Source organism: Ursus americanus, chromosome 17, assembly GCF_024610735.1.
Source record: "Ursus americanus isolate L20-20 chromosome 17, mUrsAme1.1.p, whole genome shotgun sequence".
NCBI lineage: Eukaryota > Metazoa > Chordata > Mammalia > Carnivora > Ursidae > Ursus > Ursus americanus.
In genome coordinates, this window is record NC_142143.1 from 29,218,819 (window position 1) to 29,246,021 (window position 27,203).

At 37.5% G+C, this 27,203-nt stretch overlaps 1 protein-coding gene across 13 annotated transcripts in view; it reads left to right on the forward strand.

Moving 5' to 3' along the window:
- ATP2B1 (ATPase plasma membrane Ca2+ transporting 1) overlaps positions 1–27,203 on the forward strand; it is a 125,351-nt gene that overhangs the window by 89,032 nt on the left and 9,116 nt on the right. For 10 of the 13 annotated variants that reach the window (XR_015727141.1, XR_006776510.2, XM_045779914.2 and 7 more), the window contains 11 exons: positions 607–821; positions 3,255–3,497; positions 4,866–5,107; positions 7,596–7,833; positions 12,312–12,491; positions 13,143–13,230; positions 13,650–13,756; positions 20,471–20,662; positions 20,919–21,132; positions 21,575–21,786; positions 25,480–25,587. Coding sequence is in view for 11 of the 13 variants with exons in the window: in XM_045779914.2 (XP_045635870.1) it covers positions 607–821; positions 3,255–3,497; positions 4,866–5,107; positions 7,596–7,833; positions 12,312–12,491; positions 13,143–13,230; positions 13,650–13,756; positions 20,471–20,662; positions 20,919–21,132; positions 21,575–21,786; positions 25,480–25,587 (2,039 nt within the window). In the remaining 2 variants the exon portion in view is untranslated. The remainder of the gene's footprint in view (positions 1–606; positions 822–3,254; positions 3,498–4,865; positions 5,108–7,595; positions 7,834–12,311; positions 12,492–13,142; positions 13,231–13,649; positions 13,757–20,470; positions 20,663–20,918; positions 21,133–21,574; positions 21,787–25,479; positions 25,588–27,203) is intronic. The other 3 variants (XM_045779916.2, XM_087868870.1, XM_087868871.1) reach the window with 1 other exon arrangement.

Sequence of the window (27,203 nt, forward strand, 5' to 3'; positions counted from 1 at the left end):
TACTAGGTGCAGACATGTGGATTCGTCTTATTTTTCAATACTCATTTGTAAAAGGCTGACTAGTCGACAGAATAGGTAAATGGTTTGTAAAACAGGAAGCACTAAGGAAAGATGAAAAAAATAACAATTGAGAGAATTATTTTTTTAATAAAAAACATAGGCTTGAGTATTTAATTCCAAGTCTCCCCATTGATCAGATTTTTACCAGCTTCTCTTTCAGCAGTAAGCAGTTGCCAACGTATAAAGTACCCACTTATTCTAAGCTTTTCGTATTTCCTTGTCGTTGCCTGTTATTTTGTCTTAGTTTTAGTAGAAGGCTGAAGATACAATTAAGTCTAGGAAAGAATCATAAACACTTTTCTACCAGTTCTCCTGGGTACAGGGCTATACTCGGAAGCAGAAGTTAAATGTGACAATGCCAAATGATGAGCTAGGTGCAAAAAAAAAAAAAAAAAAAAGGTAACAGTTTCTCAGAGAAATTAAAAATGAAAGTAAGTATTCTCAAACCAGTGGTAACTTCTTCGGTGGCTAATATGTAACTGACAGTGGGTAGTGTCTGGACTACTGAAGTAATGACATTTTTTCTTTTTTTTTATATACGGAAAGGTTTGTTGATGTCTGCCATCACAGTTATCATTCTAGTATTATATTTTGTCATTGATACATTCTGGGTCCAGAAGAGACCGTGGCTTGCGGAGTGCACCCCGATTTACATACAATATTTTGTGAAGTTCTTCATCATTGGAGTCACGGTTCTGGTGGTTGCCGTACCAGAGGGTCTTCCCCTTGCCGTCACTATCTCCCTGGCTTACTCAGTCAAGGTAAGCGGGAAAGGGTCAAACCGATGTACGAAGTGTAAAGCTTTCGTTGGTGGAGAAAATTCACACCCGTGGTTTTACTCTTTTCTTTCTGGTTCTAAAAGTAGGAGTTTTTTCCAGAAATTCCTAGTTTCCTTTAGAAATGATGTCACAGGTTTCCTCCTCCTCTTCCCACACCCACCCCCCTCAAAGTTGCAGGTCTCTGTACATCAAGACGTATACCTTTCACGGGGCAGCCTTGACACAAAACCAAGCACAGCCCCGCCAGGCAAAGTTCTGGCTGAAGTTTTGTTGTATGGTCATTAGGTGACAAGTCACATCACCTCCATTTTCCCCATCTGTTAAATTAAAGCAGGAACGCTTGTCATTGACCCGTGGGAAGACCGCAGAGAGGCTTCTCTCAAGTGCAGTCTTCTCGGGCCTCCTTGTTTCCACTCTTCTACCCTCATGGCAGCACAGCCGAGCTTCCATACAGTGGGCAGACTCCTGTTCCTGAAATAGAATCTGGCTGTCTTATTTCCTTGTGTAAAACACCAGTGGCCTCTCATCACACTCAGAAAAAATCCAAGCTCCCCATGGTCTGCAGGGCGCGGCCAGTGTGGCCCTGCTGACCTCTCGGTGCTCTTCTGGTCCAGCCTCACCAGGCCCCCTGTAGCTTGTCACCTAATCCAGGGCCCACTCCCTCCTTCCTGTGAGTCATCTGCTCTTACTCTACTCAGTCTTTTCCAGTGTCACCTGTAAGTAGCTCAGTTCCCGGTTTTGGAGTAGAATGCTAAAAATGAGCTTCGATGCCTTTGCTCACTACTGTTTACCTAAAGTTGTAATCTGGTTGAAGATTATTAATTTACTTTAATTAATTTTATACGTTATATGGAAAAGGCGAATTGGATTTTTAAAAAGGTTTAGCTTGGGCGGTTTTGATCTTTCAAAAATGGCTTTGCAGATAAAATTGTACTTAATGGCAAGAGTGTGGCTCTTGTCAGTTTTCTGGTGTTAAGTAAATTAGCTGTTCTTAAGTAGTATTGCTGATGGTGGTGAGCAATATAGTCATACTTCCTGCTGGAGCCTTCTGATCCTCAGTATTCCAACGGATTTTACAATTAACCTATCATGATAAGAATATTTTTTGCTTGCTGTTTGAGTGTATTTTCTTTTCAGGCATTTAACATCTTTCATTTCTAATGGTGAATGTTTCAGTGTGATGAAATACAGTGTAATCACCTGTCTTTTTTTTATGTTTTGAAATAATTAGAAATAATTGGGGTAAACAAGTTTTAGACACTGATCATTTTATCAATACTGTCAGTTCATCTTGAATAGTCATCAGTAACATTAATTTTTCAGTTGATCAAAAAGATAGAGGCAGAATTAATTTACGTTAATGGAAAATGATTAAGAGCATTTTAACTACTGTTCTTTAAGCTTTTATTAAGTGTTTTGGCCAGATGTTACCAGTTACTGTTCTTTTTCATGGAGGTGTATAGTCTTTCGGATCCTTTTCTAGTACTTTGCGAAATTGAGCACCTTTTTTTTTCACTGTAGAACTTCATTCTTTTAATCTTCAATATTCGTGCAAATTGCAAGTAAGTTGGTGGGTAACCTCTTCCTCATATTTATTTCTTCAAGGAACCAATTTTTGCAGTAATTTTCATATTAGTAGTCACAGAACACTTTATAAAAAAGCTCTGTGTAGTTTTTAACCCATTCAACTTTTTTGATTTATCAAGCATTTTAACTCAAATGCCTTTTGGGGCTATTGTGAAAACTCTTTGTTTTTAAGAAACTGTTTTCGTTCTTGTAATTAAGAGAAAGAGATTATCCTAAGGATGAGAATGCCAGGTGTACCAGCATGTGGAAAAGATAAAAATGACCCATTCTGGTTTTGGTACGTTATCTGTTTATTAGTCAAAAAAAAAAAAAAAATCAGACAACTGTATGCCCACAAGCTCTGTATTTTCACTGATAAAAGCTACTTTTTCCTTGGTGATTTGTTTTCCACTTTATAAGGAGACTTAATCCTTAAATGTCATATACTTTTACAATGCTGTCAGTTCCTCTGTACTTAGAATACAGATTGTCATTGCTCTTATATAATTTGAAGACACTTACGGAGTCTGTTGGAGGCATATAGTCAACATGATTTGCAGATGAGTGCAGGTATCTCTGTTCATTTACTGGGTTATGTGATGCGTTGGTAAAAAAAAAAAAAAAATGTAACCACAGAAAGCTAGTATGTTCTTTCGCTTATTCAAATAGGTTCAAATATACTAAAATTCTTCCAGTATTAAATTGGTGCTTTATACTATGTATCTGTATATAGTTGGGAGTTTAATTCTTAATTTAAAGCACTTACAATTTTATATAATGAGGTGATTGGTTTTGTACGTAGTTTAACTACTTGGTTTTTGTTTTGTTTTGTTTTTTTTTGCACCATAGAAAATGATGAAAGATAATAACTTAGTAAGGCATCTGGACGCTTGTGAAACCATGGGAAACGCTACAGCTATTTGTTCAGATAAAACAGGGACATTGACAATGAACAGAATGACGGTGGTTCAAGCTTACATAAATGAAAAACACTATAAAAAGATTCCTGAACCAGAAGCTATTCCACCAAATATTTTATCCTATCTTGTAACAGGAATTTCTGTGAATTGTGCTTATACATCAAAAATATTGGTAAGGTTTCTTTAATAATTAATTTATATATGAAAGTTAATTTTTACATGTGTAATGATAGACTATACATAGCTCTTCAGACCTACCTTTATTATATGTAAATTGGAGAACTGGATGTGTTAAGTTTTTAAAAGTCATATAGTTAGATAATGTATGTAAGTTTCTTTAATACAATTTGTGTCAACAAGTAAGACCTGTTGATCAACTAATACCTTGTTGACTTGCATTTTCCTCCTCCTATATTTTGAATTTCCCATGTTTAGAAACTCTCAAGCCTTATAACAAGTTCTTAATTTTAAATTCTTATTAAGCTTATTTTGTGAAAGACCAGGCTATCTTACTGTAGAAAGTCAACTCTCCATTTTCTAGAGAAAATTTTGAAGCCACATTTCAACTTAAATGAATGTGTTCTTATATATGCTTGCTATATGCTCTGTTTGGTTTCTCAGTAGATCCTACCAATGAGGTCATCCTTAGACCTTTTGAAACTAACTCAATAAAGTAATTCTAGACTTTGTGCTGCCTTAGAATAAAATATTTTTAACTTTGTAAGTTAAAAGTCTTATTTGCAACATAAAGTATAGAATTGCTGGAATTGGTATGTGTTCTAGTGATTTATGGATGAAGACCATGAACAGAATTAATATTAACAGGTTGTCTAGTGAAAGTATGCATGAATTGGATTATTAGACTGAAAAGTTATGGGATCCTGGTTCTAGATCTAGCTTTGCCTTTTACTAGCTGAAAGTCTGAGCTTTACTTTCTTCAATTGTTAAGTAAAGATGATCACATCTGGCCTTATTACTGTAGTGATAATTATATATAAGATGGTATTTGTGAAGATATGATGAAGGAAATAAAGCTTTTATATATATTTAAGGCAACAGTGCTTTATTTTAATACATACACCTTTAAGTTTAAAAACTTGTATAGTAGATTTAATTTTGAATTAATTTAACATAAATGTTCAGTGAAAACAGGAAGAGCAAAGGAAAGGAATTAAAATTTATTAAATCTCACTATGTGTTAGGAACCAACTTTAAACTTTACATGCCTTATCTCACTTAATTCTTGGGTCATAAATGCACCTGTTTTCCAGATGCTGAAACCAAGGACCACAGCGGTGGGGTAACTTGCCAGAAATTCACGTAGCTAGTAACTGGCAGGGCTGAGATTGGAATCCATGTCATTCTCGCCCCCAGAGATCCTTCCTACCGTACCTTTTTGTGTCCCTCTTTGAAATGCTGATATTACTAGAAGTTTCCTATATAGTTTTGTTTTAGAATGTCGCATTCTATTTTACAGTATAAGTTAAACTGTCATAGAGAAACAAGATGATACTAGCTTCTAAACCTTTTTCTCTTATAGCCACCAGAGAAAGAGGGTGGATTACCTCGTCATGTTGGTAATAAAACTGAATGTGCCTTGTTGGGACTTCTTTTGGATTTAAAACGAGATTATCAGGATGTTAGAAATGAAATACCAGAAGAAGCACTGTACAAAGTCTACACCTTCAATTCTGTTAGGAAGTCCATGAGTACTGTCCTGAAAAATTCAGATGGAAGTTATCGAATATTCAGCAAGGGTGCATCTGAGATAATTCTGAAAAAGTAAGAGTAAAATGCTTAGATGAATAAATTGCTCACTATAGTTGCTTTACGGAATACCTACTATGTTGTTATTGTTGCTATTTCCTTTTTTGTGAACATCAGGCATCTGATAGGACCTCAGAGCTTTTCGGTATATTTTAATGGTATCTAGATATTTACCCATGGTATTCTGCCATTTTTGTACTTCCGCTGCTTTTATTTCATAGTGTTTTGCTGTAGGGAAAATGTGCCCATTACATTCAATCTGGTAGACTTAATAAAGTAAACCTTGATCTTTGCTTTTAGACATGTTGATTCCGTTGTTACAGAGGATCGTGAAAAATAAAGGCCTCCTGGGAAGAAAAGCTCAAGTCTAGATCTTCAACACTACGTTGTAGATAGTGAGCTCGAAAAATGTGATGAATGAATTATAGATAAGTTTTTAGACTAGCAGAGCATTAACACTAGGTCTTAAGAATTCTCCTTTTATATCAGAGTGAGGTTTTATGTCTATGCTGCAGCATTGTGGTATTTAAATATCTCCTGTCATTTTGAATGGTCGTCTTTCTCTTTTACTGTCCTCTTACAGACAGGTAGTTTCAATTTTGACATTACACACTTATGTATAATTTCCCTAATGTTTATGTTATTATAGGTGCTGAAATTATTTTGGTTTCCTTAATTCCAGTAGAGAATTTAAAAACACAATTTAAGAGCAGCCTTGGAGAATTAGAGCTCGTTTGAATTTCTAACATTTAAAGTATTTTTACTTTTAATTTGCTTACATGTAGATTATAATCCAGTGTTATCTTAATGAACACTTGACAGATTATATTCTAACAGCTTTAAGAGACAGGTCTATAAATAAATTACTGAAACGGCAGCACATGACAGATGGTTGCAGAGTTTTAAGATGAGATCATTGTCACATGAAAGATGTGGCACTTCAGATAGGTTTTGGTATAAAGTAAGAACATCAAGGTGAAGGAAGCCACATGAAAGGAAAGGAGATGGGAATACACGGGCCCTATCGGGGAGGTAGCTAGTTGCATAGCTTACTGGGTAGTAATGGGCCTTTGGGGTACACAGGCCACATAGAGCCTTCTTCCTTGTATTGAAAACTTGCTTATCTGATGTCAGTGTGAAAGATTAGAAATCCGCCTCATCCACCTCTTGCTGAATAGCAGATAGGTGATACAGGAAAGATTTTTGAATTAAACCAATCAAGGTTTCTGACCACGAACTCTGCGACAGTGAAATAAAATGATGCACGTGAAACATCGAGCTTGGAGTCGGATAGATAATAGTCCCACAGTAATATTTACATTTTGTTGTAGGGGTTCTTACACGTTAGGCTAAGCAGGAAAAATTAAGTGGGCCAGAGGCTGTAACTGGAGTATTTTTTTCATCAGGTAGTAGAATGATCAAATCTGTGATTGAAGATCATTCTTCCATCAGGAAGCAAGGTGGGTTGGAGGGAAAGAAAGGATGGACTGGAGACATAATAATTAAAAAAGCTGTTACAGTAGCTCTGGCTTGAAGTAAGCCAGGAGAAGGCAGTAGCAGGGGAACAGAAAGGAGAGGCAGGAGACTGTTAAGAGGACCACTCTGTGGGACCTAGGAGCTGATACCGTACAGGTGGTGTGGGACAAGGAAGTGTTCAGGTGAGATTGTTAGATTGCCATTGAAATTACCGGGGCTGATGCTGACGCTGAGGCCAAGGGGGCAGCGTTCAGAGTTGCACGCAGTAGGTCTCAGGCGTTGCTGCAGCATCCAGTGGAGCTCCTCAGCAGTGATGGAGAGCTTGGGAAAGGCATCAAAACAGGAGATGTGGATTTGGCCATCACCCGCCTAGAAGCAGGAGGAGCTGGCCTCACCAAGGGAGAGGAGCAGAGAAGGGAGTCATGAAAAGTAAACTTTAAATAGGGAAGTACATAGTGTGACTTTCATTTACCACATAATTAAAATTTCGTAGTTAGTGTCACTGAAAACAAAACTATTTTGGCATTATCTCTCTCATTTCAGTAGAATGCTAATTTTAACAAGAAGTTACGTTTTTTCTTTCATGGTTAAAACAATATATAGGTGATGAAACAGCATCTCAGGTAAGGGGTTGATTGCACTTGACTTTTTACTTGAAAAGAAGAATTTTGTGTTAAAGTTAATGCCTAATTCTGTACCAGAATGGACAGGTGTGTAGTTTATTCTCCTCTGCCATTGGGGGTTCTTTGTGAAAATTTAAGAACATTGCATTTCCGAAAGAGAAGGTTTAGAGAATATCTAGAGTAACTGATAAAGTGGAGAGGTATCAAATGAGAACCAGAAAAATTAGAACTGTTGTGTAAAGGGAAGGGTAAAAGCCACTGTGATTTAGGTCTGTGGAGATGCATGTAATTCACTAAATTCCGGATGTCAGATCCCATGATTTCTAGCCCTTCCAGATCACTTAAATGGCATTACCCATTATTTTTGTTAATTATTGATGTTTGGATTCAACATTTCCTTTTAGGTGTTTCAAAATCTTGAGTGCTAATGGTGAGGCAAAAGTATTCAGACCAAGGGACCGTGATGATATTGTAAAAACGGTGATTGAACCGATGGCATCAGAAGGCTTGAGAACCATATGTCTTGCATTCAGAGATTTCCCAGCAGGAGAGCCCGAACCAGAGTGGGATAATGAAAATGATATTGTCACCGGCCTTACGTGCATTGCTGTTGTGGGGATCGAAGACCCTGTGAGACCTGAGGTGGTGAAACGTTCTGTGCTCTGCATGTGCAGAATCTTAACCCTACAGGATCCAGGCACTGACTGGAGCCAGCTTTCTAGTAACATTCTTGGTGGCTGTGGGTTTTGTGTTTTTCCCCCCCCTGGGTGAATCTAAAACAGGTGAAAAAATCGTGCTTGGGATGTATATGCTATTTATTGGTGGTTTTTAATTAGGCCGCTTTTCTTTGGGATCTTGTGTCCTGATAGCACCATAACTAGCACAGTGCCTTGAGCTGGGTGGATTTTTCAGTTGATGTTTATATTAAATAATAGGTGTATTAAGTTACTCATTTTCATGGTCTCTAGAGCAGCACTGTTCAGTAGACCTTTCTTGTGATGATAGAAGTTTTCTGTATGTTGCTCACCACAGTAGCTCCTCACCACGTGTGACTACTGAGTTGTTAAGCGTGGCTAGTACAACTGAAAAATGAAATTTTTAAATTTTACTTAATTTGAATTTAAACATCCTGTTCCCATATTTAACAGTGTGCATCTATACACTTTGGTTGTTTTCTTTAAATTTTTAAAGTTTATTTAGCATCTGCTATGTGCCAGGCATTATACTAGGATACCATAGACCTAAAGATTTTTGAAATCTATTCCCTGGCCTCAAAGAGGTCACTCTTAGGTGGGAATGGACAAACATGTAAATATAACCCCGGATGTTAGTACGTTGTTAGATTGATCCAGAGAATGTTATATGGGCACAGAACATGAGCCCCCAACTTAGTTTAAAGCAGTAGCATCTTTTTTTTGAATTCTTACTGTGTGCCGGTTACTATGCCAACTGCCCTCATCTGTTATTTCATTTAATGTTCACCTCTGCGACTTGCTACTCTCACTTAACAGATGAAAAAAAAAATCGAGATGTATAGAGGTTAGCTCTAGACCAAAGAACTAAACTAGTGTGTTCAAATCCGGCTTTGTCTAAAACATGTGTACTTAAAAGACTGCTATGCTCTGTTAACCACTGAATGGGTCAAGTAAGACTTCTGGGAGGTTAATTACCTGATCTGAGTCTTAATGGATGCAATGTTAGCTGGACCTCAAGGGGCAGTTGTAAGCACATTCTGAGCAAAGAAGCAACATGAGTAAAAGCACAAAGGCAAAAGCAGCTTTTGTTCAATGACTATCAGCTAATTGATTCAACACCCAATGTGTGGTACCAGGTACTTTTTTAAGGAACTGGAAATACTGCAGTAGACAAAATCGTCATGAAGCTTATCTTCTAGAGAAGTAAGACAACCAAACTGACAAAATGATAGGTACTTGGACAGTATGCCAAGTGAAAATATATTCTGTAAGGAATAAGACTTGGTCCCTGCCCTCAGGGGCTTTACATTCTGGCTGGCATATGGGGGGAGTTGGGAGGGTGATACCAGATACGACAGTTACAAGCGTGAAAAGGGCTATGAAGGATATGCTCAGGGTGATGAAATTAGGTAACTTAGACCATATTAGGAGAACTCCAAGGATATGACATTTGACCTGAGATCTGATGGCTAAAAGGGAGCCAGCCATATAACAGTTACAAGAGAATATTCCAGGCAAATGGAACAAAAAATTCAGAGAGAGGGCTGAGGGTGAGAAAGTATTAGCTATTATAAAAGATAAAAAGGAGGCCAGTATGGTGTGGACAAGAAGGGGCAACAGATAAGATTATCTTTGGTCTTACAAAACAATAAGGGTTCTGAATTTTATTCTAAAACTCAGTGGGAAGTAATTAAACAAATTCAGGCTGGGAAGTAACAATTTGTGTTGTTAAACTACTGTTTTGGGTACTGTGTAAGAAATAGAAAGAGGAAGTAAAGCAGGGAAGCCAGGAGGTGATTGCAGTGATCCCAGGTCTTAGCCCTACATATAGTGTGGCAGGGAAGATGAAAAGGAGGGAATGATTTCAAAGTAAATGGAGGCAGAACCAATAGGAATGAATCTGTTGGGTTTGGAAATAACTATTCTTGACATTGTTGAAGTGTCTGAAACATCCAAATGTATGTCATGTAGGCATTTGGACTTAGTAGCCTGAAAGTGGCCTAGGCTGGTATACTCACCCAAGGGGCCCCAGGAGAGCTCTTGAGGAAAGAATAGCTCCACAATTAGATGTCTTACAGAGGAGGGACAGTCTCCTTGCATCACTAGGTGAGTGGTAGAGGATACTACCAATGGAATAAGAGAATCAGAAGCTGCAGCCTATTTAGAAATGATGAAATAGCCAGGTGGGTACTGTTTGCCAACCTTTGGTCAAAAGGAAGCCAAAGTTTTATACATTGATTTATGGCTTAACTCTTACCTAAATGTAGCATTAGGTCAGGGTGTCTACACCTTTGTCCTTTGGAAAATAGATTGCTGTTACCATGTTCTTGGCATTGAGATTGATGGAGAGTTTTGTCTTTTTTTAAACATGAAAGTGGCACTTAATTTTTTTACTATCACAAAATGAGATGGATGCCTTGAGACTAATGTGAGATAATGTAATACAAAGCAGCTTTCTCTGAGTCGGTATTCTGGACTGTGCATTTCTGATATAGAGAATTTTGATTAATTAGATATCTAGAACAAATCCAGCTTTATGGAATCTGCATAGGTACTTGAACAAGGTAATTGGGTTCTCCTCAATTTCTCATCTGTAAGAGGGGGGGCGGTTTGTGAGCTTTATCTGGAGGTATTTGATGGGGTTAGTGGGCCATTAATAAATGTTAAGTTGCCCTTTTTTTAATAATAATTTTTTAGTATGTTATGTTAGTCACCATACAGTACATCCTTTTAGTTTGTCCTTCTTAAATATTATTTGCCACATGGTTTGAACCTGAGACCAGTTTCCCCCTGTTACTCATCGTCTCTCTACCAAATGATCTCAGATACCACCCAGACAATGCGTGGGTGGACAATTTTGGGTTACTTTTAATCTCAAATGAGATACCAGGATATATATTACATTTATACAGCAAGCCAATGTTTTCAAAATCAAATACTGATTTTTTTAATAATAGACATATGTGCTATATGAAGACACAGTTTTGTCTAGATATGCCATGAAAGCTGCTTCCAGAGACATTACGTTTAAACTGTATTTACAGTAGAAGTTATAAACCATCAGCCTGCAAGGCCAAATTTAGCCTTCAGTCAAATTTTCCTTGGACCCTGTGGGGGGATGTGTGTGTGTTTAAAGCATTATGTATTGAGAGCACATACACAAATGTAGACTTCTGCTTTCTAAATCTTAAAGTGGTCGGTTCTGTCAACATTGGGCATTTATTCCACCATAGTAAAAAAAAAAAATAGGCTGAAGCCAAATAGCTTTCTCCATTAGTGTTGGGTTTGTAACTGTCAGTGTTTTTCTCATTTATGTTACCTGCATGGCCCTAAAGGCATTTGTGTTTGCAACCTCTGCTCCGGCAAAATCAGTAAGGATTTCCTGGTTAGAAAAGAGCAGGGAGTATTTTCTAGGCAAAGGGAATTGCCAGAAGCAGAGACACAGAAACAATATATAGATTATTCATCCATCAAGTTGTGTCATAGAGAAAAATTTCTCATAAATCTAGAAAACTATTTTGAAGTTCAGGTGTGATACTCTATTATACTAAGAATGTTGCGGCTTATAGTGTAACAGTAGAGGAATCGTCATGTATTCATAAGAAAATCTATTAGAAAAATAATTCTACCATCAGGTATTTCAGATGTTTTACAGGAGGAACAAACGTAAAGACAGGGATACCAATTACAAAGCTATTTCAGTAGTCAGGCAACAAGCAGGGGAGACAAGGTGCAGGGAAGGTTTGAGGTAGGATGCACAGGACTCATTGTCCTTTAAAGATGGATAGAGTAAGAGAGATTGGAAGAGGACAGATGACCCCTAGGTTTCTGTTAGGTAGGTTTTAAAAAACATAGTCCCCCTTTTGGACACCCAGATTCCACTGTCCACTTCTCTGATGGAATTATGAATCCAGCACTCACAATGAGGTAGGAGAAAGATGTAGGTTTGAAAATTATTAGCACTTACATGACAGTTAAAAGTACAAGAATAAGTGAAGTAATCCTTAAAAGATACGGAGTCGGGGGAAAGAAAAAGTGAGCCACCTATAATCCTAAGGAACACACCAACATTTTACTCCCGTGTTGTCTGGTCAGTGAACCCAGAAAGGTGGAAAGCCAACCAGAAAAGAATTGCATAATGGTTGGGGAGGGGGGCATTTTAAGAAGCCTTTGGTATATAAATAATGCAAACAAATTAAGTAGGATCACAACTGAAAATGAAGCCTGAACTAGGACTGTGGCTGTGGGAGAGGAAAGAAGAGATTATTGGGAGTAATTAAAGAAATATTGAATATCTTTAGATGAAATAAAATTGTCATTATTTGTGGGACTGTGCAGTAATGCGTTATTTGTTCAGTGGAGGTTTTTTCCCCCTTTGGAAATTCTTTCTTTCTTTCGTAATATGAATTTTTCTTTGTAAACCAGGTACCAGAGGCCATAAAGAAATGTCAGAGGGCTGGAATTACTGTGCGGATGGTCACTGGTGATAATATTAATACTGCTCGGGCGATTGCCACCAAATGTGGTATTTTACATCCCGGTGAAGATTTTCTGTGCCTCGAAGGTAAAGATTTCAACAGAAGAATACGAAATGAAAAAGGAGAGGTAAGGGTTTCTTTAGTTTTTTGTTGATCTATTTTTTGTATAACATTTAGAATATGCCCTGTGCGTTAGGCATCGCACATGAAGAAATGCGCTTGCAGCTAAGAAGCAGAAGCACTAACGTTATGGAAGTGAAAGAGACTAGTGATCAAGAAATGTGTTCTATAGGGAGTGAGCACTTCTTTTTTTTCCCCTCGTCTTGGCCGGTTTCAGCAGTAGAATACGTACAAGTGAGTGTGGGAGGAAGTTTGAAAAGGCTGATACAGACCATATTTTAGGGCTACTCAAACTGCGCTTTTTATACTACGTTAAGGAGTTTTTATTTTCACAGGCAGTGGGAAGATTTTTAAAATTTGATCTTATAATGATATGTGTATATAATAGTGGTTCTCAACCTTGAGTATGCATTAGAGTAACCTAAAGAGCCTTTTAAAACCGTTGATTGCTAGGCCCCCAACCCAGAGGACTTGATAAGATGATAGGCTTGGGGCCTTGCTAAAAAAAATTTGCATTTCTGACAAGTTCCCTCGAATTGCTGATGGTGCTGGTCTGTTCACCACGCTCTTGAGAACTGCTGATACATATGCCAGATAGCTACTTTGGGAATTATAAAACTAGGTTTGGATATATTTTAACTTTCACAAACATTTATAGATTGAGCAAGAGCGGATAGACAAGATTTGGCCAAAGCTTCGAGTACTTGCAAGATCATCTCCTACTGACAAACATACACTGGTTAAAGGTGAGTCGATTTTACAGTTACTTCACAATTTGTTGATACAGAAATGTGTTCTGTAATCTGAAGTAGTAATAGATATTAAATAATAGATTGGATCTTGGATATTATCTTTTCCAATAAAATCTAAATACATTTCCTTTTGATCTTGGATATTATCTTTTCCTATGAAATCTAAATACATTTCCTTTTGACACCTTCTGTGAACTGTGTTTATCTTCATTAAAACAGGATATTGTTCCTAGGGTAGCCTTAGTTTCTGGACTTGGTCCTTATCCAACATCTCAGCAGTTTCCATTTCTCTATATTTGTTTGTTTATTTTTAACCTCAAGTCTGTAAAACTGGCTGGTCAGGATACTCTGCAGAATCACCTTATTAATTAAAGGGGATATTTTTACAGCACAAATATTTACTTTTGTTTCAGGTATAATTGATAGCACTGTGTCAGAACAACGCCAGGTTGTAGCTGTAACTGGTGATGGTACAAATGATGGCCCAGCACTAAAGAAAGCTGATGTTGGATTTGCGATGGTAGGAACTTAACCTGTTAAGCATTCAGATGTCATTTACTGGCTGAATTGTTTGTTACTAGATTGCTATTGGCTTTTTTTTATTTGAGAGCCAGCGTGGGGGGGGAGGAGCAGAGGGAGAGGGAGAGGCAGACTCCCTGCTGAGCAAGGAGCCTGACACTAGGCTGGATCCCAGGACCCTGAGATGATGACCTGAGCCGAAGTCAGGCACTTAACCAACTGAACCACCCAGGCGCCCCACTATTGATTTTAAACACTGTCCTTCAAGATTTGAGTGAAAATATATGTGCTAAATCGGTTTGTAAGTCTGAGTAGTTTGTAACCATGTTCGTTTGATGCAGTGAAATCTGGCTAGAAGATGACTCCTGAAGAACTAGAACATCATACATTTACTTTGTACGCCACAGAATATATAAATATCTGTCATCTGATCTGAACCTTACAACAGTCCTCTTAAGCAGGAGACAGTCTTTTGAACGGGAGAGAAAATGTACGTGTGTGTGTGTGTGTGTGTGTGTGTGTGTGTGTGTGTTTAGTTAAAAATATAATTGAGAATCTTCTTTCAACTGAAGGTGTCTGTTAAGAGTGAACTGAAAGTCATCATTTTGTATATAATAGCTGTAATCCTTTTCTGATTGGAAAAAAAATCTACTCCCTCCCCCACAATTCTTCAGTTTAGATTTGATTACTTAAAGTGCTAGAAAATGTCAGCATTTCATTATTATATTCTTAAACTCTAGCCATAGTACTAATGAAGTATTTACTATAAAATTGATACCATGAAATACAGATGCTACATAAATGTTTAATGATTGAAATTAAATTGTTTTATATCTCTGAATCGATTCCTTACAGCTTTTCAGTGTTGGAATGAATCTTTGTACCTTCAGTGCCATAGAAAACTTAAGTCTTCTATTTAATTTTCACTTACTTTAATTTTTTGAAAACACAGGTCCATAATCACAATTTGAAATCTAAAAATCTGAAAACTGAAATTTCTTTCCTAAATTTGCAACAGACTCATTTGACTCCAAAACTTATTCCAAACGGATGTGAGGAAGTTATTTGTCCCACTCAACATGAACAATCATAGACATTGCATAGATATTAATATGTTTTTATGGTGCTAACTCCTCTGGGAAAATCTGTGATGGAAGATAAGTGCCTAATTATCTTTCTAAAATGTGGGAGACTTGAATTCTGAAACACAGTCCGGCCCCACAGGTTTCAGATACAAGAATACTTATGTATACCAATGTTTGTTCGTATAATTTGTCCCCTTGATATTGTGCTGCTAAAATAGGGGTTTAGCAGAACCGCCATGGTGGCAGCCTTTCAGCAGGCATGAGAGGGATGGAAAGAGGAAATTAGGTCGGTGAAGTGCTCCCAGCCAATAGCTGTGAACCCAGAGATCCCCGCCCTACCCTATTCCAGACTCATTATGGTTGGCAGCACACTTGTCTGAACTTCTGAAGACTTGTGAAAAGTAGCTGAAGGGAGAAGGAATATTTAAGTCCTGTTCCTTTGGCTGTGGGCAAATAGGATGGTTGTTCCTGGAGGAACACAAGATCACTCTCTGCTGCTCTGAGCATTAGCAGGACTCTGACTGTGACTTTCATCAGACAGCAGACCAGGAAGGCATTTACTTACAGTGCATTTTAAAAAATAAAAAGCTTGCTTCCCAAGACTTCAGTGTTTAAGGCAGATGCCAAGGGCTCTCAGTACACATAGGTAAACATAGTATCACAGATAGAAGCACAGTACAGTGGCTGCTTTGTTTCATTTTTAAGTCCTGAAGGTTTTAGGCCCATTGTACCACCTTTTTTTTAAGGTACACATCAAAAATCTAAATCTGTTTTAAAAGACCAAAGAATGATTTGAATTTCAAAGCACTTTTGTTCAGTCAGGCTTGAGTTTGCTTTGTTTATGTATTCAGTTTTCCAATTTCGTATTTTAAAACTGAAAAAATTATTTGGCTTGAGTTTTTAATAGATACCTGCAAGAAATTGCTATTGATTAGTCCTTGTTAAATTTGTCTCTTACTTTGCAGGCAGAAATAGCATTTTAGAATACTATCTATATATTCTCTATTCTCTCTCTCTATATATATATGTGTGTGTGTGTGTGTGTGTGTGTGTGTTTACACACACTCTATTTAGAAAAGTCAACATTAAAATAAAATTTACAACAATAAAATAAGATTTACAAAAGGACTCTAAGTACATTATTAGCTTGCGAAGAGGTCTGGCTTTCTCTCTGTATAGCCACTGTCCATAGAGTCCTTTCGATTGCAAGCCTCCATGGTACATTTAAAATATAATATTATCTTATGATATTACATTATTCGTACCAAAATTCAGCAAATCATAACATACAGATATCTCTGTCTTCAAAGCCTGAATGCCATGATGGATTTCTATAACCAAATACATCTTTGGTAGTCAAATCTTCCCTAAGATAATTAAGATACTGTCTTTTTAAAAAAAAAAAAAAAAACTTTAGGTTAATAAAGGATTTGTTTGTTTATTCTCCAAATATTAAGAGGCTGTTTTCAGTATTCTGGTCCAGAAACATTAGAAGTGAGTAGTTGTCTCCTAAAGGTTCGGCACACAGGGAAGTAAATAATCAGAGCGTAGTGGCCACCAGTGAAGGACCAAACACTACACAAGGTGTGGATCAAGGAGGAAGACTGCCTGGAGAGACTAGGAAAGGTTTTCTGAAAGAAATGGCCATTTGAGTTGTGGGACGGAGAAGAGGAGGTGGGGAAGGACAGTGCAGGGACCCTCATGAGCGACAAGAAGTTGAACTTGTCTGGAAGAGGGTGTGCTGTTGGAGGAGAATGGGCTGTGGAGCAGGGAGTATTGGTAGGCGGCACCTGCAAAGGGCCTTGAATACCGAGGCCTTCTTCCTCCATCCAGTAGATCAGCCCTTCCCAAGCTGACTTCCGAGGGCGTGAAAAGAAGTTTGGAGACTCACACGCATGGCAGCATCCAACTCAGAGCAGCTCATAAAAAAGCTGTTTAACTTTTCCTGTTGGAAGTTCCCCAAACTTACTTGACAATGGAACTCATTTTTATTTGGACACCAATTAACATCTCAAAATTACTTTTTAAACTTTGAAGGATTTTGAACAAGGGAGCAATGAGATTTGCATTTGAAAAAGACGGGGAATGATGAGAGGCAGGAAAACCTGTGAGGCTTAGATGTGTTAAATGTGGTGCACATTAAAAGTAAAATATTCCGATTAGAAGCTAGAGGCTAAAATTTTAAATTAAGATTGTTCTCTTGTTGAATATTTTTGAGAAAAACTTGATTGGAATTTTGTTTTTGTGTTTATCAACACAGTAAATGCATTTAAAAAGTCATGTCATTTTACATGACTTACTAAAGTCCCCTACCACAAATTACGTCTTCCAGCTCTTTTTTTTTTTTTTGACAAAAGGAAACCAGCTGTTTTAGCTGTTTGTTTCCCTTACTTGTTTGCCTCTATATATCTAAATGATATGGTGCTTTTTTATTTGTTTGATGTAAAGCACTTGCTACTGACTTCTCGCTGAGAAAGATAAGGATTTCACACTTTTACAGGCACACCCGACGCACACCACTGTCACCTCCATAATGCATACTGCACGCTACCTGTCCTGTCATTCTTCCCCCCAGAATTAGGTCATAATTTCGGGTAGACCAGTATACAGTCCTTATTGTGACTTTTGTTCTCAGCTGAGCTGTGTAGTCTGCCATCATGACTCTTACTTCCTTGAACAACTTTTTGTATTCCTTATAAATTGTCTTTTTCATTCACTTTTTAAGTCTTTTTTTTTAATTTTAAATCTATTTTTTTAAAATGCGTTCACGTTTGTGCTTAGTTTTTCTAGGTACTTAATAACAAATTCATCACCAGATTCTCTGTCCTTTACATCAGAATCCCCTGGCACTTTGACATTTTCACCTTCTTAGAGATACCTTTTCCCAGACCTTCCGACGTGCCTGAGTGTGGACTCTGCCAGGCCTGCTACCCAGCTGTCTCGTTCTCCATACCTAAGGAGTTCCTTTTCCTCTCTCATGTTGGACCTGGTATTTCCTGGACTCGGTGTCATCGTCTGTTTGGTTTACTCCCTCGTGGAGTAACACTGTCTTCTCCAGCAGCTTTCTGAGAAAAAAAGTTTATGAGAGTTAAACTGTTTCATGACTTTTATGACTGAAATCTCCACCCTCTTCTCACTCTTGAGTCTTAATCTGACTTGATACAAAAGTCTCATTTGAAAATCAGTTTTTCACTGAGAATTTTCAATTCATTCCTCCTTATTCCTCCATACCATTTTGGATTGTGAACCTCTTGTGGTGTGTGTGTGTTTGTTTTTTCCCTTTCTGGAGATAAATAACGTCTTTCCTTAGTTTCCAGTCTTCTGAAGTGTAATGATGTTTTGTCGTCGAACAGCTCTGTACTATGAAATAAACTCATACTCTTATTTTTTTATACTTGTCTTATTTCATCTCCTCCGTTTCTTTTGGAACATCCACCCCCCATCCCAGTTCTTGAACTGCTTGGACTTATTATCTTGTCTCTTTTTTTCCAATTTACCATATCTTTGTCATCTTGCTTTATTTTCAGGGATGTTGCCTCAGTTTCTGGGGTTTGGGTGTTTGTTTTTTTTTTTTCTAAGATCTCTAACTTCTTTGTCTTGTTTTAACATTCTATTCATGTTTCATTGATGCACCTTTTTTACCTCTCTAAGGATTTGACTTTTTAAAATAAGCTTTCGTCTCTGCAGAGTCTGTGTCTCCATCTGCCTTTTGGTTTAGTCTTTCCTCAGATGTCAGGGGATTGATTCTTGGTTGCCTCTGCATATCTACCGGTGGAAAGCTGGAAAGCATTGGGCCTTTGGGTGGGATTTTGTCAATCAGAAGCTTCTCAGTAAAGTGACCTGGCTTGGCTATTTTACTTCCTTAGTGTACCTTGAATTGAAGGATTTTTAGGTCTTTTCAGATGATCAGATTTCCCAGAAAAGAACCTTCATATCTGCTACCTAGAGGGCACTCCTGAATACTGGTGTTCTGAGAAACAAGTAGAGAAAAGAGGGTGGTGGTCTCAACACTCATTAAACAGAGTTACTCTTAATCCCTTTTTTTCAGTATAGCACCCCTATACTCAGCAGTGCTTGGTACCCCCCCAGTCTGGACTGTCTTTGTCATATCATCTTTGATAAATTAGCAGGCAGTCTTCTGCCAGGTCAGAGGGCATGGCAAATTGCCACTTGGTTGCATGGACTTGGGAAGAGGCCTTCAGGATCTAGCTGCCTTTTTTTTTTTTTTTTAAGATTTTGTTGATTTATTTGACAGAGAGAGAGACAGCCAGCGAGAGAGGGAACACAAGCAGGGGGAGTGGGAGAGGAAGAAGCAGACTCCCAGCGGAGGAGCCTGATGCGGGGCTCGATCCCAGAACGCCGGGATGACGCCCTGAGCCGAAGGCAGATGCTTAACGACTGCGCTACCCAGGCGCCCCTAGTTGCCTTTTCTTTTAATTTTGTTATTAACATATAACACACATACAGAAAAGCGCCTAAGCCATAAATGTACAACTGAATGGATTATCACAAGTTAGCAGACCTGTTCTATGCAAGGCGAGAAATAGATATTTACCTGTACCCCCAGATGCTTCAGTCACACTGTCTTCTAATCATTGCCCTGTCTCTCTGCAAAGATAACTAGTATTTTGAAGATTACTTTTGTCTGTTTCCAAACTGTGAACATACGAATCTTACATATGTATTTTGAGTCCAGCATCCTTTACTCATCATTATGCTTATGAGATTCATCTGTGTTATTGTGTATCTAGTTCACTCATTTTTGCTAATCCACAACTTGTTAATCCATCCCATTCTACTCTTCATGGACATAGTTGTTTTTGGTTTGGACCTTCTAGGTGCTTCTTTAAGTGTCTTTGGTAGACTTCCAAGAAATCCTTCTATTTTCGTTTACACCTTTACCCCTCCTTCCAGTGCTACCTGGTGCTGCCAAGTCCTAAGCCTTATGTAGGAGAGTCTGTTGTGCAAAAGAAGCTAATTCTCTGCTTTCCCTACTGTTAGCTTAGGATTCAGCACTCTGGGATCTGCCAGCCTACTTACTATTTGGTTGTCTCCTTTCCAGCCTCTTAAGATTTCCTTGCAGTATCTCCTTTGCCACTAACTTCGATTTTGTGAGTTTTTATTTTAATATATCTTTGTGTGTGACTTTTGGGGAGGAAGTTGGGTTATGCCTGTGTGCATTCTTCCTTTTGTTAAACCCGATTTGAACTTTATTTTCAGTCCCTTATTCTTTGATTTTTGCTTTGATGGAGTATCTCTCTGAGAAATATTGTAGGATAGCTATTTCCTTCTTTTACAGTAGATTTACGTCATTAGTCATTAAGTATAATGGTAAATTTTGGTTGATCGTATACTACCCTTTTGGATACTTAAAAGTTGTATTTTAGGGGTGCCTGGGTGGCGGAGTCGTTAAGCGTCTGCCTTCGGCTCAGGGCGTGATCCCGGCGTTCTGGGATCGAGTCCCACATCGGGCTCCTCCGCTGGGAGCCTGCTTCTTCCTCTCCCATTCCCCCTGCTTGTGTTCCCTCTCTCGCTGGCTGTCTCTCTCTCTGTCGAATAAGTAAATAAAATCTTTCAAAAAAAATTATATTTTAAACGTTTAGTCTAACTCACAGACTTTCTTTTATTAGGGTATCGCTGGAACTGACGTAGCTAAAGAGGCATCTGATATCATTCTCACAGACGACAACTTTACAAGCATTGTTAAAGCAGTTATGTGGGGACGAAATGTCTACGACAGCATCTCAAAATTTCTTCAGTTCCAGCTCACTGTTAATGTGGTAGCAGTGATAGTTGCTTTCACGGGCGCCTGTATTACTCAAGTAGGTTCACAGTTTTGTTTTTTTTGTATTAAAACATGTTTGTTTTAATAATGTTTTGTTTTAAAGCAAAAATGTGTGTATAATCTGCTGTTTTAAAGTACTTAGATATTTAGCCTGAAGCTTAAAATTGTAGGTTAATTAATATGAAAATGTAATCCTGTTCTGCTTTTTGAGTTTTTAAATACAAAGGGCTTCCTGAGAATTGCTGAGTCCCTGAATAGTTGTGAATGTCTATTAGGAAACCTATCTTTTCTAGGATTCACCGCTTAAGGCTGTGCAGATGCTGTGGGTAAACCTCATAATGGATACGCTCGCTTCCCTGGCTCTGGCAACCGAACCCCCCACTGAATCTCTCTTGCTTCGGAAGCCTTATGGTAGAAATAAGCCTCTCATCTCACGCACGATGATGAAGAATATTTTGGGTCATGCATTCTATCAACTTGTAGTAGTCTTTACACTCTTATTTGCTGGTAAGAATTCAATGCCTGATAAAGCTTCGGTTGTTTTTGTTCCAAGCTAGTATCATCCCAGATGTTATAATGTTGCAAATTCTCCAAGAACATAAGTTGTTCTGTTTCTGACTGCCCATTTATCTTTACTTTCTCCTGTTTGTCAGTGGATGTGGCTTAGGGAAGCACTGTGATAGATAGTGGGAGGAAGTCAAAAGAGTCCTGATTTTTTTGTCCTGGCTCGGCCACTGACTTAGATATCGCAATTTTGGGGTTTCAGTGTCTATGTCTATAAAAGAAGAAAGTCGTACTTGATAACCCCAGGTTTCTTCCAACTTTTCCTATGCTGTCATTCGCGATCAAATAAAGGTCTGGCTAGGTTGTACTATTGCATACTTTTTTTTTAGAAATGTTCAATTATTTTGTATGATAAGTACAAAGTAATACTTTTTCATTCTTTCAGGAGAAAAGTTTTTTGATATTGATAGTGGAAGAAATGCTCCTTTGCACGCTCCTCCTTCGGAACATTATACTATTGTTTTTAATACCTTTGTGCTGATGCAACTTTTCAACGAAATAAATGCCCGGAAAATTCACGGTGAAAGAAATGTGTTCGAAGGAATCTTTAATAATGCCATCTTCTGCACAATTGTTTTAGGCACTTTTGTGGTACAGGTGGGTAATTGGAAAAGATAGTTTCAAATTTGACGCTCATGTAGGAGATATTAGATAAACAGTTAGCTTGTTCCAGAAATTGTTCGACTGCTACGTGTGTGGGTCTTCTGTGTGCTGCCTCAATGACACCTAAAAAAAGAGTTTTAAATACCATACCTCAAGTGAAAATACGCTCTATTCTGAAGGTCCACATATGAGCAGAGTACATTCAGCTAGTACTATTTTAATTGCACTACTGATTGTTCATTCTATATCATTACCAAAACTATTATAATTTTAATGTTATTTAAGGTAAATCTTCCTGTTGACCAGTTTCTAGTCTAGCTAGAGTGATCACTTTAATGGCTTCAAGCAGTTGATAGTAATTGTATGTCTGTGGTTAATGTTATTAAAAATAATAGTCCGTGACGTGAATATTCTAAAATTCACGTGATTCTGAATGCTGCTTCCTGAGTTGGTACATGCCAGTTTTTGATTTTGTAATACAGTTGACTCTTGAACAACACAGAAGATAGGGGCACCAACTTCACCCTCTCCCCGCCCCAGCCCACCCCTGCACAGCCGAAGATCTGAGTATAACTTTTGAACTCCCCCCAATACTCTAATAGCCTACTCTAGACCAGAAGCCTTACCAGTGACATAGTCACACGTATTTTGCATGTTATATATATTCTGACAATAATGTAAGCTAGAGAAAAAAATGTTACTAAGAAATCATAAGGAGAAAATACATTTACAGTACTGTACGGTGTTTACTGAAAAAAATTCATGTATAGGTGGACCCAATTCAAGTCATGTTGTTCAGGAGTCACCTGTACCATCAAAACAAGATGTAAAATTAAACAGTGAGCTTTTTCAACAAAGGAATCAGACAGTGATGGAGCTTGTTTCGAAGTGAAGACTGAAGAATTTTAAACAGCTTATTCAGCCATAGCTAGTGTACTCTAGGTACCAAAACCCTAGACCTAATTGTTTCTGTAATCATTGTTTCTGTTTTAGCTCTCAGTTTCCATAAACTTTAGGAGAAAGGTTGCTTACTTGCAACAAGTATTTCTAGAAATATTTTATTCAGGTTTATAAAAAAGCATCGTTCATGACATGTTAAAATTTTAGCTTTTACTTGCTATAAAATTGGATTTATTTTATCTTTTTAATATACTAAGACTGCAGAAAACTTAACTGCTCTCTATCAAGCAAATCTGGTAACTTGGTTCCCAGCAGAGATTGATACACCCGAAACAGTTTAATGTCAGGTATCGTTCTTCAGTGCCTAATAAATAAGCCAGTACTGCTCCAAGTGTGGTCTGTGGACCAGCTTCTGGTCCATTTATTGCGAGTCCACGGTGAGATAAGGAGCACGTGTCAGGATATAAATCAACAGCGTCATTAGTCACACTGTTTCCGGGGAGGGTTTTTGTGTTGTTGCTGGAGGCGTGTGTGTGTGTAGTCGTAGCAGTGGTGATTCTGCTGTGCACACGTGCATTGATTTGTACCCTGGTACCTGCTCCGTACCTTCTCATCACGGAGCAGCGCTTGGAATAGCACTTCTATAGACCGTTTCAGCTGGGTAGGAAACCATGGCCCTTGATTTACACGTATCGCATTTTGTTTGTTTCTAAAGCAGTCTAGCTGAAGTCTTGATTGTAGAGCAGGAGTACCTGAAGGGTATAAATTGTGTTAAATTTAATTTCTGTCTCTTTCACTTATTAGCTGTTTTTTCTTCTTACCTTTTTTTTTTTTTGGACAGATCATGAAGTACATAATAATCCTTAATTCTTTGTAAATATTTTACCTCTCTTCTACTTTGTAGCAATTAACACAGCATCAGTGTTTTCAAAATAATGTTTCATGAAACATCGGTCCCCTCACTTGCTCTTACACCCTCAGATAAGTATAGGAAGTACTGCCTCTTTTACTACCTCTGGGAGATTCTTAAAGCAACATAACATCATAGTTACAAGTATAAACTTAGGACTCAGTCATCATGGGGTCAAACCATTGCCTCTAGTAGTTGTGTGACTCTGACAAGCTGCAGTTTCTTCATCTGTGACATTATAATACGAGGTCACATCACAGAATTACTGAAGCATTAAGAGGGACCATGCATCTGAAGCTCCGAGCTCACTCCCTGGAAGGGAAGTACTCAAATGCTGCTTTTCTTTTTTTTTCCTCTCTCTCTCTTTTTCTTTTTCTTTTTTCTCTTTCTTTTTTCTTTTTTTTTTTTAATTAACAACTCAAAGGCTTTGGGAAATCCTAGAATTAAGAAATTTGCTGAACCCTGTTTAATGCAGCTACTTCTAAATTTTAGAAGATAGCACCTAATTCAGGGTTCCCTCAGCACACGTTTTGGAAATGCATGTGTGCAGGTACACGGTTCCGTAGTAGCATGTTGCTCTAAGGTATCTATTAAAGGGTATGTGGAAACTTGGTCTCTTGTTCTTAGAAGTAAATGCTGCAAGTCATTAGACAGTTTTATTCCTCCCAACTGTAAAGTGAAAGATGATTATTTCTTACAAAACTGAATCAATCCAATCATGTTAATCATTGATTGTTCGCCCAGCATCTTAATATGCCTTTCACATTCTTATTATACCAAAATATAAAGTTTAAATTTAAATTAAAAAAAAAAAAAAAGGAAAACGTTCACAGAAATAAATGTTGAGTTTTCATGTTTGTTTTCTTGGTTTACCAAAGAAAATTATTTTAGTTCAATATCTCTATTAAAATCTAAGCAAGACTGCCAAATTAGTTACAATTGACTGGTTAGGTTACTGAAAGCACAGTTGGGATTCCATCTGTACAAGTGTACAAGTAATCTCGACTTTGAAGAACAGTGGAATTGACAAATACATTTCACTTGAATTTGAACCTAGTACAGCTACAAAGAACAGAGTTCATACCTTAAAAAGTTTTAAAATGTTAATACACATTGATTCTCTTTAACTTCAGTATTGGGCAGCTACTGACTGCCATATCAAAGAGAAACCTTTCAGACTCACAAGAAGGTGAATATTGATACTTAATTCCTAATATTCCTATGTACGGTTTTAGGTCCTTGAAAGACAGGAGAGAAGCATGAGCACTGGATTTTATTTATGCCGGTCATTGGACTTTTCTCTATTTATACGGGAGAGCAAATTCGTGAGGGTGTACCGCCTAAGTCAGCACCGCATCTCATAAAACTTGGCAAATTCCTTGTCTTCTGTTACTGTTCATACTCGTCCTGACATGTAAATGTGAACTAAGAACGAACACCTGTGTAGGAGGAAAACAAGGATTGAATATTATGTTCACTTTTCATAATATATGGTCTTTTCCACAAAAGTACGCTATCTCTTCTGGAAAGGCATAAATTACTCAAAGAGTGATCTAAATACAAGGGAATATAGTTACTTGGATCATATTGGAAACAGTGTAAAGTTATATTCCTGATCAGGAGAAATTTTTTTTTTTTTTTGGTTTTACTGAAGATAATTTAAACTTGAAATAGACATGCATTTTACATTTTGAGCAGAGATGTCAGTTTGTGTTCACTTGTCTCATTTTCAGCTGTGAATATGATAATACACATCACACCAGGATAATCGTTTTTCAGCTTGAGTTTTAAAGGATACAGATTTGGGTAATTTTTGAATTGTATGAAATGTAAAGTTTAAAAGATTTAAATAAATTTACTCTTGATTATTCCTCCAGATAATAATTGTGCAGTTTGGTGGAAAACCTTTCAGTTGTTCAGAACTTTCAATAGAACAGTGGCTATGGTCAATATTCCTAGGAATGGGAACGTTACTCTGGGGCCAGGTAAAAAGCTCATCATTTTTTGTTCAAACCTAAAGTGATTTTTTTTTTTTTTAATTTCCAGTGTTTATTTTCCTTCATCAGTTCTCTTACTCAATTCTAAGTCGTTGCCATTCTGGGTCAAGAAAGGGCGTTCAGGGATATGGGGGTTTTTTAAAATGTAGTATTCTCATGTTATTGTTTGTTATGGTTATGCCTATGTGATAAAACACTTTAAATTTCATACATAGTTTTCTAATTTGTTTTTTTAAAACAAGTTTTACAGCAGTTATTAAGAGGATACATTTTTAACTGGTTGAGACGCTGGTATCTGTATCTTTTGCTCTTTGACCTGTTTTTGCATTTTCAGATTAAATGTTTTTACAAAAATATTACAGAATTATGTACTTTAGACATTTCATCATTTTATTATGTACTTTAATTGAAAGTATAGCTAAGAAAAAAAGCTCAAGTTTCAGTTCACTTTGAGAATGTTTCCATAAAAAATCATGGTACCGGGATAAATGGGCCACAAAATGACATTTTCAGTTCTATGATTGGCTTTAACAATGTATGTATAAAATACAATGCCTGAAGAATGAGATAGATTTCATGTTTGGTATAGGCAGCTGACTTAACAAAGGCGTGTCATTAATTTAAAAAGATAAGTGGTGATGGTGTGTGCACTGTTCATTTTAAGTCCGTTACCATTACTGTAAAAGTAACTAATAGTCTGTACTAACATTTTCATGAATGAAAGTTAACATATGTTATGATGTGTAACCAGTGCGAGCTAATGTACTGTCGTTCTACAAGTTAGTCTAAGCAAAAGTCCAGGTTTTACTGAAACTTAACTCAGTCTTTATCTTACCTTTTTCTTAATTGTGTTTCTAGGTTCTGAGGTTTCTCTTACTCCTGTTGCATGACTCATTAATACAGATCTTCTTTTAAGTATTAGGATCCATACTCGGGCCACGTTTCTTTATTGATTACCATTCTAGTTATTTCCTGATGTTCCCTCATAGGCAAAATAGAACCCCACAACCTCCCAGACCATCTGGCTAATTTCAGGAAGAGGAAATTCAGTACAGCCAACATACCCAACGAGGACCAGCTCCTGGCTTTGGTTGACTTTCTCTATTGATTTTACGTGTGCCCTGGTAGAAGGAGCACTGATTTCGGTTGTCAGACCTGTCCCACCTCTGTGAAATGAGGTGGTTGGACTAGAAGATCCTTAAGCAGTTCTGACTGACCGCATGCTTGTTTCCTCCTTTATAAGCCTGACTTCCAGAAGGAACGGCTGTTAACACTTGTAGTTTAATACATATTTATTCCTATTTTTTTGTCCTCTTTGTGTTTCCTGGGGCATCTGTTCCTGTTTGGTGTCATAATCAGGCAGTATTAATCCAGTTTTAAAGAGTTTCATTTTGTAAAAATAAATACATTTAATAAACGAAAAACTATTTTCAGTTTAACCTTGACGATTTTTTGGATTTTGGTATGTTTTTTCTCATTGAACTCTTCCAGCACTAATGAAACTTGAACTTGTTTTGCATCCAATAAGACCACCTGCCATTTTTGTTTTATTTTAAATAAATGTAATTAGTGTGAGTTTAAGTTAATATGTCTTATCAGAGCAC